Raw genomic sequence first — 11612 nt, forward strand, 5'->3', positions numbered from 1 at the left:
CTGGACACGGAAGAGGAGTGGAAGGCAGCAGCTGGGGAACCCCCAAGGGAAGAAAACTCAGAGCCAGGGGGTTGGTGGTGGGATGGTGATGAGTGGTCAAAGGGAGAAGCAGGAGAAGACTGAGAGGAGGAGAAGGTTTCAGCAGCATTTAGTGAGCTTTTCTTGGACACTGTACTTCTGCAGATGCAGCCTAGAATTGTTGTTGTTTAGTCATTTAGTTGTGTCCGCCTCTTCGTGACCCCCTGGACCAGAGCACGCCAGGCACTCCTGTCTTCCACTGCCTCCTGCAGTTTGGTCAAACTCATGCTGGTAGCTTCGAGAACACTGTCCCACCATCCCGTCCTCTGTCGTCCCCTTCTCCTTGTGCCCTCCATCTTTCCCAACATCAGGGTCTTTTCCAGGGAGTCTTCTCTTTTCATGAGGTGGCCAAAGTCTTGGAGCCTCAGCTTCAGGATCTGTCCTTCCAGTGAGCACTCAGGGCTGATTTCCTTCAGAATGGAGAGGTTTGATCTTCTTGCAGTCCATGGGACTCTCAAGAGTCTCCTCCAGCACCATAATTCAAAAGCATCCATTCTTCGGCGATCAGCCTTCTTTATAGTGCAGCTCTCACTTCCATTAGAATAGCCTGGGCCTAACCCATACATAAGTGAAATGGTGTTCACCCCATCAGCTGTCATGGCACCCCAAACAGTGACTTGCGACATGCAGATGGAGCAATATGTTGCTTGCAGAGAGCATGTTGCTGTACTGGCCTGGAATCTTTAGCACTGTGATGACGACGACAGAATATTTGCACTTGACTCTGTGGAACCTTTTCAGGTTCGGGGAACCTTTCAGAAAGATGGGGTTCAGGGAAAGTGTGGCAGCAGAGGTACGGTGGAAGCAGGGACGAGTGTGTCAGTATTTGCAATAAGCACCTAAAAGAAAAGCCTTTTTTGGGTAGCAGCAGAACTACGTCTCCCCCAAACACCTACACGAAGTGCAGATTGACGGGCAGATGGTCGACACAGTCGTCAGCAGCAGGAGCCAAGGATCCTGTCGTCATCCGGCCCTGCGAGGAGTACAGTGCTACAGCTCCATGTGGCTCTGGGAGACCAGCTGTTCCTGCCTCCTTCTCTGGCACATTTGATCAGTGCAATGAGCTGTCTCTAAAATCTCCTCCCCATCACAGCACCCATTTGATGGGCGTTTCACTAGAAGTCGGGTGAAGGTTGGTTCTGGAACTGGCAGACCTAGAGGGAGACAGACAAACGTTCTACAGACATCCTTCCTTCTCCATGCAAACTAATTTTCCGCCTACAGCTGGCCTGAGGGAGGATCTCCCTGCAACAGGTATGAGTGCCCTCTGGAGGACAGGAGACAACAGTGCAAAGGAAGTGCAGGATGACCAACAGACACAAGCCTGCTCTGTTGGTAACAAGTTATCGGAGCTGCCTCTTTCACCTGGCATGGCTCTTGGGCTTTTAAAGATGGCGGACTCTCCTTCACTGGAGGTTTGTAAACAGATGGTCACCTGGCAGGGAAACTTTAGTCACGATTTCTGCACCGCAGGGGGTTGGGCTAGATGACCTTTGGGGACATTTCCAACTCTATGATTTTATGATTCTAAAAGTGAAAGGGATGGTGAAAAAACCACTCCTGCTTGTTGATTTTCTTAAGGAGAAATGGAAACTGTCTCTCTGCCCTTCTGTCACCCCTGTTGAAGCATCCTTTACCTGGGTTGTGCTGCGGCTGTGGGAAGTGGTGGCAGTTTGGGGTGAGATCTTGTGAGATTTGGGGGCGAGCTCATGAGATCTCACTGGAAATCATAGGAGGAAACTCCTAGGAGCCAAAGTTCCTTCACGCCACCACCACAAAAGAACCACAAGGTTTACTCACATCAAAAGTCTTGCTAGGATACATATACATATAGAGTGATGAAAATCAGGCAGGCAATAATCCTAAAAAGTTACAAATAACCATAGTCCAGTTCAAAATGGCAATTGCTCTCTGGAGGAGAACAAAGATACTGTTTTCAACCATCGCAAATAAGAAAAAGTGTGTGGGATTAACCCATTGTATTTTTTTCCCACCACCAGGTTTGGAAGTATGATGTCATAGAGCCCCCTCCATTTAGGTTCTGAAACAGCAGGCTACCTTTGTCCCGGTTTGCAATTGTCTAGCAATCGTGCCTTTGTGATTTTGTCTGCAAATCCTCCCACAGGGAGTTCGAGCCGGTGTCAGCAGTACAGAGCTAGACAAATCAGTGTTCTGTCTCATCATAAGGCACCTCTGTTGGTGCCGCTTCTTGTGGGAATGTTCAGGGATGCAGGAGAGGATATACTGATTATAGCCTTTCCAACTTGTGATAACTAGTTCGCAATTTAGCAGAGTAACATTCCCCTTTTTAAACTCACAGCGGATGCGTTTGCTCAGGCTCGCTAAAGCCTCTATAATAACTGTTCTGGTATTCCCCCCTTTTCCCCTCATAAAAGATAAGACACGACACAGTCTTCTATAAAAGTATAAAAAGTGTATAAAAAGTCACACATCATTCTGTTCACAATTGGATCCCAGAAGGCAGACTTAGCTTAGAAAAGTAACATACACCTGGAAACTATCTCATAAGGAGACAGAGAGCATCTTTGGCTAAGCAGATGTTGCTTCTTTGATGCATGTAGTCAAAGAGAGAGAGATGGCTGCCCTGCCCTGTGCTTTTGTTGTTACCTGCACAGGTGAGGCCACGCCCACCTCTAGCCACATGCAGAGGAAGTCTGTCCCAGCCCAGAAGGAAACAGGAAGTTTTCCTGCTGGCTGGACAAACATTCCTCCCCATGTGTAAACATGTTCAATCTAGGAATGTTGTACTTGACTGCTCTTGTGTTTCACATCCCACACTTCTCTCTCCCCCCAGAGCCCACCCAATCATCCAACTCAACCAGGATGCAGCTCCAGTACCTGAGAAGGCATTGGCTCACATTAACCCTTTGTTCCCTGGGCACTTCCCCTTCCTCTTCTCTTCCTAGTAAACTCCTAGGGCAGGGACCCAGTCTACTTGCTTATGGGATTCACATAGTGGTGCTGTATGAACAATTGTGCAATCATTATCCCAAGTATAAATTGTTGCTATCTTGTGAGGGCTTTGTGTGACCGTGGAATGGCAGGATGTGCATTTACTTATTTATTTGAACCAAGCTGAGCAGAAGCGGGACCCCACCCACTTAGAAGCCAAGCTGGAGGTTCTCAGACAGCCTGGCAGAGCACAGGTGAGGAACCTGAGAGCCTCCCGTCCTTGCTGGATTACAACGTCAATCTTCCCTGACCATTGTCCCATGTTGACTGCAGGGGCTGATGGGAGCTGGAGTCCAATGACACCTGAGTGTTGCAGGTTCCCCACCTTTGCAGCAGACTTTCAAGGAGGACTCCAACTAGACGGATCAGAGCTTCTTGCTCGAATTGAGCAACCAAACAGCAGTGGTAGAGGAAACCTCTCTGGCACCCGGGGCAGGGCAAACCTCCTGGCGGCGCATGCGCAATGCCCGTACAGATGGCGCATGTGCGGTGCCCGAATGGACGATGCTCAAGCGGCAGCCTGTATGGACAACGTATGCGCAGCACGCCCTCGGTTGCTCTATAGCTGGGGGGGCAGTGGGCCATCTTGTCACCCCCCCAGGTGGCACCTGGGGTGGACCGCCCCCCGCCCCCCTTCATACGCCCCTGCCAAGCAGAAGCCAGCAGTTATACGAGGCCAAATGCAACCATATTGGCTTAGTGTGATCACCTGATCTTTGCTGGGATGCAAACTGCGCTATACTTTCCGGCCAGCTGCAGCGGTGGCGCTCTGTGTCCCTGGACATCAGGCTAGCAGCTCCCTTTAGAGGTGCAAGAAATAAGACTCCTGATCCCATTGCAATAATCTGCAGTTTGGTCCCCGCAGGCTTTCGGATCTCCAGTCTTCACCTGCTGTCTTCTGCATGCCCCCTCTCTCTTCTGCGCAGGTACCTGCGGACCCTCTACCTAGGTCTCCAGAGCCGCTGGCAGTCGGAGCATCGCCGGCGGCACTTCTACTGGAGGATGATGTTCGAAAGCGCCGACATCAGCATGTTGCGGCTCCTGGAGACCTTCCTCAAGAGCGCCCCGCAGCTGGTGCTGCAGCTCAGCATCATGGTGCAGCAGAACAGGATTGATCCTTTGCAGGGTGAGTGGAGCCTGCAGAGAAGCCCCCTCAAAGCCCATCCAAGGGCAGCAGCCCTCACCCAACTGGTGTTGATTTAAGTTGATTGCACCTAAGTACAGGGATGCCTGCACAGCTGATTTGGAGGCCTTGTACTACAAGTCCACTTCTCCCAAAGATGCGGTTTTTTTGTTTTGTGATAAGGAAATTGGAAAATGCACTAGGAAAATGAAATATACTTGGAGTCGAGTGTGGATTTCATGCTCTTTATTCAGCTCACAGTGGTGAGGAGGAATGGAAGTTCCCCCAGAATGTCTGCTTTATATACATTATTTACACAATGGGCCCCGCGTGATTGGCTGATTCCAGGATTCACCTGTAGGCCAATCAGGTTGCGGATTCACTTCCACCTGGAGCTGGATTGGGTGGCTCCTGTGGACCAATCAGAATCCTATTGTTCTAGGACCAATCAGACTGCTGCATTCTGGACCCTATTGTTCTAGGACCAATCAGACTGCTGCATTCTGGATCCTATTCAACCTAGTACATAACAGAAAGTTTGGGATGATGCTGGCTTTGATGCAACCTCATCTAACCTCCCTAAAAACAAATCAGAACAAACACTCTGTGAGCAACTTGTCTGTTGTTCCCGTTAACAGATTCACGACCAAGTGATGGGAGGAGGATTTGATTCAGTAACTGGGGAGCACAGCATCACTTTTGCCTTTCCATAACTATCACAGGAATTGAGCATGCCGAGGCTTGCTTTGAGCAAACATGGCTAGAATTCCACTCTTTTCCCCCAGAGCCCTTTGCACAAATCCAGCTATCGTTTTTGGGCAGGTGATGCGTGATTGTAACAGCATTTGCACCTGATAGTGATATTAACCATCAAGTCAATGCTGCGATTATTTCATTTCACCTCAAGCATTTCCATATTTTTTTAAAAAAAGAAAGAGAGGTAAAAAATGTTATATTTTCCACACCTTCAAAATTTTCAGAAATGTTGTATCTCTTCCTGTCCCTCAATCCTTTACCCTGTAGTGCTCACTTTCTCCACCTTGCTGTTGCTCCTGCAATTGTACATCTGCAATTTTACCTCTTTCTTTCCATTTTCAGGCTGTCACCTTCTTCCTTTTCTCTCTCCATCTTCCCCGCATCCTCTACTCATGTTTCCTGTTTCCACAATAAAAATGACTATGCTGCGCCAGAGCATAGAATAATAGTTAGTTTTAGGAAATGGGAAGTCCGGTGCAGTGCAAATGCACCTCTAGTGGGGGTTTTTAAGAGGAGGCAAAACACAATGCTCTCTCCATACTTCCACAAATCTCTCCTGTGCCTCTCAGCTCCTCCACCCCTCACCCTAAGCAGGTCAAATGCTTCATAAGGAACAGATTCCTTCTCCCAGCATCACTGGGAGAGAGAGGGGCATGATGCTGAAGGCGACAAAGAAGACCTTCTGCCAGCGTGTTTGCACTGCACTGGCCTCCTGATCGTTACAGGGAGTCCCCCTCTTTTCTTTCCAAACTGCTCCACCCTCCTACAGCTCGTCTCTCTCTGTGTGCTATATATTTCCTTGAGGTGGGCATGATCAGCGTTATAGACGCAGCCACAAAGTTGTGACCCAATCCCCTCTTATCTATTGATTTCCCTGCATCCCATGTTTTCTTAATGGAGCTCAGGGTGGCACACACAATTCTCTCCCTCTCCGTTTGATCCTCAAAACAACCCTGGGAGGCAGGTTAGGCTGGGGAGCAAGGACTGGCATCCAAGGTCACTCCCAGTGAGTTTCATGGCCAACAAGTGGGGATCTGAACCCCAGCCTCCCAAAAACCCTAGTCCAACACTCTAACCACCACACCACGATTGGCTCCCTTCCCACCATGTTCTTGGGATTTCCTCAACCATGACTCTGTTCTTCCTGCCTGTGTGCCTTTCTCACATGCACACAGGGTCAGGCTAGTACCAGAATCCTCCTGTTCATCCTTCCATCACTCCAGTCTCTCTCCATGACCTCTGTCTCCTGCCCTCCTCTTGGATCCACTCCTTTTCTCCTCCTGCCTCCAGCTCCCTCTCTCTCTCCCCCTGCGATCCCTCAGTAAGACCGTTTCTCTTCCCCCTAATTCCCGGCTTTCCCTTTCTCTCTCTCTCTCTCTCTCACCTGGGCAGGTCTCTCGGCTTCCGCCTCGCTGGTGTCCCTGGCCTGGACGCTGGCTTCTTACCAAAAGGTGCTGCGGGACTCCCGGGAAGACAAGATGCCCATGTCCTACAAGGGGGCAGTGACACAAATCCTCTGGCACCTCTTCACCATTGCCGCCCGGGCCATCGCCTTCGCCCTCTTCGCCTCGGTGTTCCACCTCTACTTTGGGATCTTCATCGTCACCCACTGGTGCATCATGACCTTCTGGATCATCCAAGGCGAGACGGATTTCTGCATGTCCAAGTGGGAGGAGATCATCTACAACATGGTGGTGGGCATCATCTACATCTTCTGCTGGTTCAACGTCAAGGAAGGCCGCAGCCGCTGCCGCATGTCCATCTACTACGTCATCATCCTGTCGGAGAACGCCGCCATGACGGGCCTCTGGTACTGGTTCAGGGACCAGAGCGGGGTCCCCGAGTCCAACGCCTTAATTGTCGTCTGCGTGGTCACCTCCAGTTTCGCCTTAGGGGTCTTCTTCATGTTCATCTACTACTGCCTCTTGCACCCCAACGGAACCATTTTCGGGCCGCGCGGCGGGGGCTGCGTGTGCGGCGAGGAGCCCACAGCGGTCCCTTGCGGGGCGGGGCCCCCGGCCGACGTCGTCACCAGCCCCCCGCGCTCCTTGCCGAGGACTACAGGGGCCGAGAGGGAGGGCGTGCCAGGGGACAGAGACAGCTGCGTGCCGGTCTTCCAGGTGAGGCCCAGTGTCCCCCCCACGCCCGTCGCCCGGGCCCCACGGACAGAGGGGCCCGTCATCCGCATCGACTTGCCCCGCAAGAAATACCCCGCCTGGGATGCCCACTTCATCGACAGGCGCCTCCGAAAGACCATCCTGGCGTTGGAGTACACCTCGCCTGCTACTCCTCGCCTGCAGTACCGCACGGTGGGGGTCTCTCAGGAGCTGCTGGAGTACGAGACCACGGTGTAAAGCGGAGCCCCCCCTCCCGTGGGGGCCTGGAGCCACACTGCAGGGGCCCTTCCCGACCCCGAGGGCCACGCCTGGCTCCTCAGCAGCCAGAGCGAGCTGGCCTTGTGGTCCTCTCCCCGCCATCTTTAAGGCGAGGCGACGGAGGCCCAGAAAGCAGCGTCTTGACCCCAATGTCTTGTCAGCAACTTTGATTTGGTCTTTCTTTCTGTCCCCCCAACTCACACACACACAGCACTGACGACTCCTGGTCCCCAACTCCTCCAGAGACAGGGGTGAGCTGGATTGAGGCCAATTGGTGCTATCTCTCCTCCGCAGTCTTGCTGCCCGGCCGTAAGGTTTCTTCTCACCCCCCTCCCCATGGCTCAGGCAGGGTGTGCTGTTTCTCCTCCTGCCTTGAATAGGGGGGGATGCTACCCACCCCCTAGATGCACCCCTGTGAAGGAGACCCTGTGGTCTCTCCCAAAATACCTCACCTGTTCACCTGAGCCCAGGTAGCTAAGGCCTCTCAAGTCCGGGGATTATTTGCTGACCTCTGGTTGTTGGGCAATGGGGAGAATAGGCCGCCTAAGAGTGGCTGGGCAGTGGTGATGGGGGTCAAAGTTAACCTGTGGGCAGGTGGCGGCGTTGATTCTGGGGGTGCTAAGGGGTGCTGTAGAGTCAAAAGATGGCTTCTGGGAAGGAGATAGGAGTGGCTCATAGGGGCTGGCGATGGGCCTTCAGGGGCTGTGTGATACCTGCTGGCATCCGTGTGGGTTTGACGTGAGGGTCCGGGGCCACCTTCCCTTCCCTGGTGCCTTCCAGAAGTTTTGGGCTACAACTCCCATCAGCCCAAACACCTGGAGGGTACCAGAGAAGGCTGGTCTGGGGCACATTGGTAATATAAACAGACCCTTCTGTAAACAGACCATGGGGCCGAAACGAGAGCAGATTTAGCCCTCAGAAACATGACCGCCCGTCTCGTTCCTCGTCCATCTCCATCGGGTGTCCGTTTTCTCACGACACGCGTTCCCTCATTTAAATATGTGTAGATTTGACATTGACAAGGAGGGCTTCCAGGAATGAATGGGTCTTCTTCCAAGCCCTGCGGGCATAAAAGGCGGGGCATGCACCATTAATACGCCAAGCCAAGGAGCCGGTCTCTAAGGACATGTTACCTACATTGCAGTCCTACCTTGGTTTCTATACCTCTTCTTAGCGTTCCCCTCCCCAAAGATCCCTGGGGATTGTAGTCGGGTCAAGGTCACCGACAGTGTTCTGCTAAAGGGAGCCCCCCCTCACGGAACTACAGTTCCCAGGGTTCCTTGGGGGAGGGGGAGGGGCCATTGCACCACTTTAGTCTGTAGTGTAGATATATATGCCTTAAAGGAGGTGCTGTGAGTGTTCTAGCCAGGATCAAATGGGCTGTCGTCCCCCGTCCCCCCTGCTCAGCCCACTGAGGAAAGAGCTTCTCAGCCGAGTGGGTTGGTGGCAGCATCCGCTGCTTCGTGGCGTCCCAGATGATATATTTTTTCCCAACTGCCCGACAAAAAGCTCTGTTCAGGCCGATCGCAGCAGTGTTGGCCCTGCGGGTTGAGCGACCCAGAACAGAAGTTTATGCAGTAGGTGGGTATTCGTCTCCATAGCGCTATTAGTATACATTGGTGCTTTTTTTGGAATGACATGTAGAAAAGAAGAAGCGTCTATCTGTCATGGATGCTTTAGCTGGGCTAGATGAACCACGGGGTCCCTTCCGACTCTACCATTTCGTGATTCTAAGGGAAAGCTAGCAGCCACGTGGTTACAGAATAATGTGTGCACGACTTGATCGGGCTGGATGGTAAGCAGATAATGACACACAGAGTCCCACTGGCCCGTCAAGTCCAGCACCCTGTTTTCAAAGCAGCCAACTAGATGGGAAACTGGCAAGCAGGATTTGAACCCAAGACTCCTCTCCCTTCCTGTGGTTTCCAGCAGCTGGTATGCAGAAGCAACGCCGTCTCCAACTGTGGAGTCAGAGCAGAGCCATCATGGCTAAGTAGTAGTAGTAGTAGTAGTAGTAATAATAATAATAATAATAATAATAATAATAATAATAATAATTTATTATTTGTACCCCGCCCATCTTGCTGGGTTTCCCCAGCCACTCCGGGCGGCTTCCAACAAAGACCAAAAATACCCTAAAATGTTACACATTTAAAATTTCCCTGAACAGGGCTGCCTTCAGATGTCTTCTGAATGTCAGGTAGTTGTTTATCTCTCTGACATCTGGTGGGAGGGCGTTCCACAGGGCGGGTGCCACCACCGAGAAGGCCCTCTGCCTGGTTCCCTGTAACTTGGCTTCTTGCAGTGAAGGAACTGCCAGAAGGCCCTCGGCGCTGGAGCTCAGTGTCCGGGCAGAACGATGGGGATGGAGACACTCCTTCAGGTATACTGGACCGAGGCCGTTTAGGGCTTTAAAGGTCAGCACCAACACTTTGAATTGTGCTCGGAAACGTACTGGGAGCCAATGTAGGTCTTTCAAGATGGGTGTTATGTGGTCTCGGCGGCCACTCCCAGTCACCAGTCTAGCTGCTGCATTCTGGATTAATAGCAGTTTCCGGGTCACCTTCAAAGGTAGCCCCACATAGAGCGCAATGCAGTAGTCCAAGCGGAAGATAACTAGAGCATGCACCACTCTGGCAAGACAGTCTGTGGGCAAGTAGCCCTTGATATCCCTTGCCTCCCTGTTTAACCCGTTCCTGTCAATGTTTACCATCTAGCCTGATAAAAGAGTTCTGTATTCCTGCAACATGCTGCTTGGCCTAGTAAACCAACTGCCCTAATGAAGATTCGATTGTAAACTGCTCAGGGCAGGGGACTGTCTATTTCACCTGTTCCAAAACGTCCAACAATGTGCATGGAGGGAGGGGGAGATGACGGGGGGAAAGAGGGGAGGAGAAATAAGCAAAATAGCAAATTGTGATGGTTCCCACATATTTAAGTTTCATATTTAAGTTGGGGGCGTGAGTTTTCTCCAAAGGCTTTTGGGGGGCAGAGGTTTAAATTTAAAATGTGGTGTGAGTCCTAATATTCATGCCTGCCCCCAAACCCAGACATATAGTGCAAATAATGTGATCCCTTTTATTTGACTAAATTTCAATGCAGTCCTCAGCATGGCCATTCCGCAGTCTGTCCCACTGAGAGCTGTAGCCTCAGTCTGCAATCCTGAACATCAAGGGTGGAGAAACTTTGCCCCTCCATATGCTGTTGAACTATAACTCCCATCAACCCTGGCTGGCACGGCCAGTGGCCGGGGTTGATGGGAAATGTAGTTCAACAACATCTGGAGGGCCAAAGCTTCTGTTCACCTGCAATGCGTACTTTACTGGGAGCAAGCCCTACTGAATCCAGTAAATATGTTAAGGATGGTTCCAAATACAGCCTTTGAGCTGTACAGCATTCTTTGTCAAGTGCACATACAGTATTCGACAGCAAAAAAATGAAAACAAAAACTAGATGAAAGGACCTGACCAGACTGATATGAACCTCAGCAGGGTGTGGGAAAAGAATAAAAAGGTACCGTATTTTTCGCTCTATAAGACGCACCAGATCACAAGACGCACCTAGTTTTTGGAGGAGGAAAACAAGAAAAAAAATATTCTGACTCTCAGAAGCCAGAACAGTAAGAGGGATCGCTGCGCAATGAAAGCAGCAAACCCTCTTGCTGTTCTGGCTTCTGGGATAGCTGCACAACCTGCATTCGCTCCATAAGATGCACACACATTTTCCCTTACTTTTTAGGAGGGAAAAAGTGAGTCTTATAGAGCAAAAAAATACGGTAAATGTAAAGGGACTCCTGACCATTAGGTCCAGTCGTGACCGACTCTGGGGTTGCGGCGCTCATCTCGCTTTATTGGCCGAGGGAGCCGGTGTACAGCTTCCAGGTCATGTGGCCAGCATGCCTAAGCCGCTTCTGGCAAACCAGAGCAGCGCATGAAAACGCCGTTTACCTTCCTGCCAGAGCGGTACCTATTTATCTACTTGCACTTTGACGTGCTTTCAAACTGCTAGGGGGGCAGGAGCAGGGACCGAGCAACGGGAGCTCACCCCGTCACGGGAATTCGAACCGCCGACCTTCTGATCGTCAAGTCCTGGGCTCTGTGGTTTAACCCATGGGAAAAGAATAAGAGATCTTTAAAGGAACTAATTTGATTTGAAGTGCTAACGTTGCTCTTTGGGTTCCTATTGGACCTGTGTCATCCTTGGTACAGGCCAGATACATGATTAAGCATCCTTAGGTCTAGGCAGTGGTGGGACTGGCCTCAAGGGGAAGGAAGAATGTGGAATAAGGGGCTGCGCTTTTTGGCCAG

At 51.2% G+C, this 11612-nt stretch overlaps 1 protein-coding gene across 1 annotated transcript in view; it reads left to right on the plus strand.

Annotated features, from left to right (window-relative positions):
- Window positions 1-8984, plus strand: part of XKR7 (XK related 7) — a gene marked incomplete at its 5' end in the record, with an annotated part of 53397 nt that extends 44413 nt beyond the window's left edge. Inside the window, 2 exons of the mRNA XM_053391728.1 lie at window positions 3978-4177; window positions 6323-8984. Of these exons, the coding sequence (XP_053247703.1) occupies window positions 3978-4177; window positions 6323-7284 (1162 nt within the window). The remainder of the gene's footprint in view (window positions 1-3977; window positions 4178-6322) is intronic.
- Between the last annotated feature and the right edge of the window lie 2628 nt (window positions 8985-11612).

This window comes from Podarcis raffonei, chromosome 6 (genome assembly GCF_027172205.1).
Source record: "Podarcis raffonei isolate rPodRaf1 chromosome 6, rPodRaf1.pri, whole genome shotgun sequence".
Taxonomy (NCBI): Eukaryota; Metazoa; Chordata; class Lepidosauria; order Squamata; family Lacertidae; genus Podarcis; species Podarcis raffonei.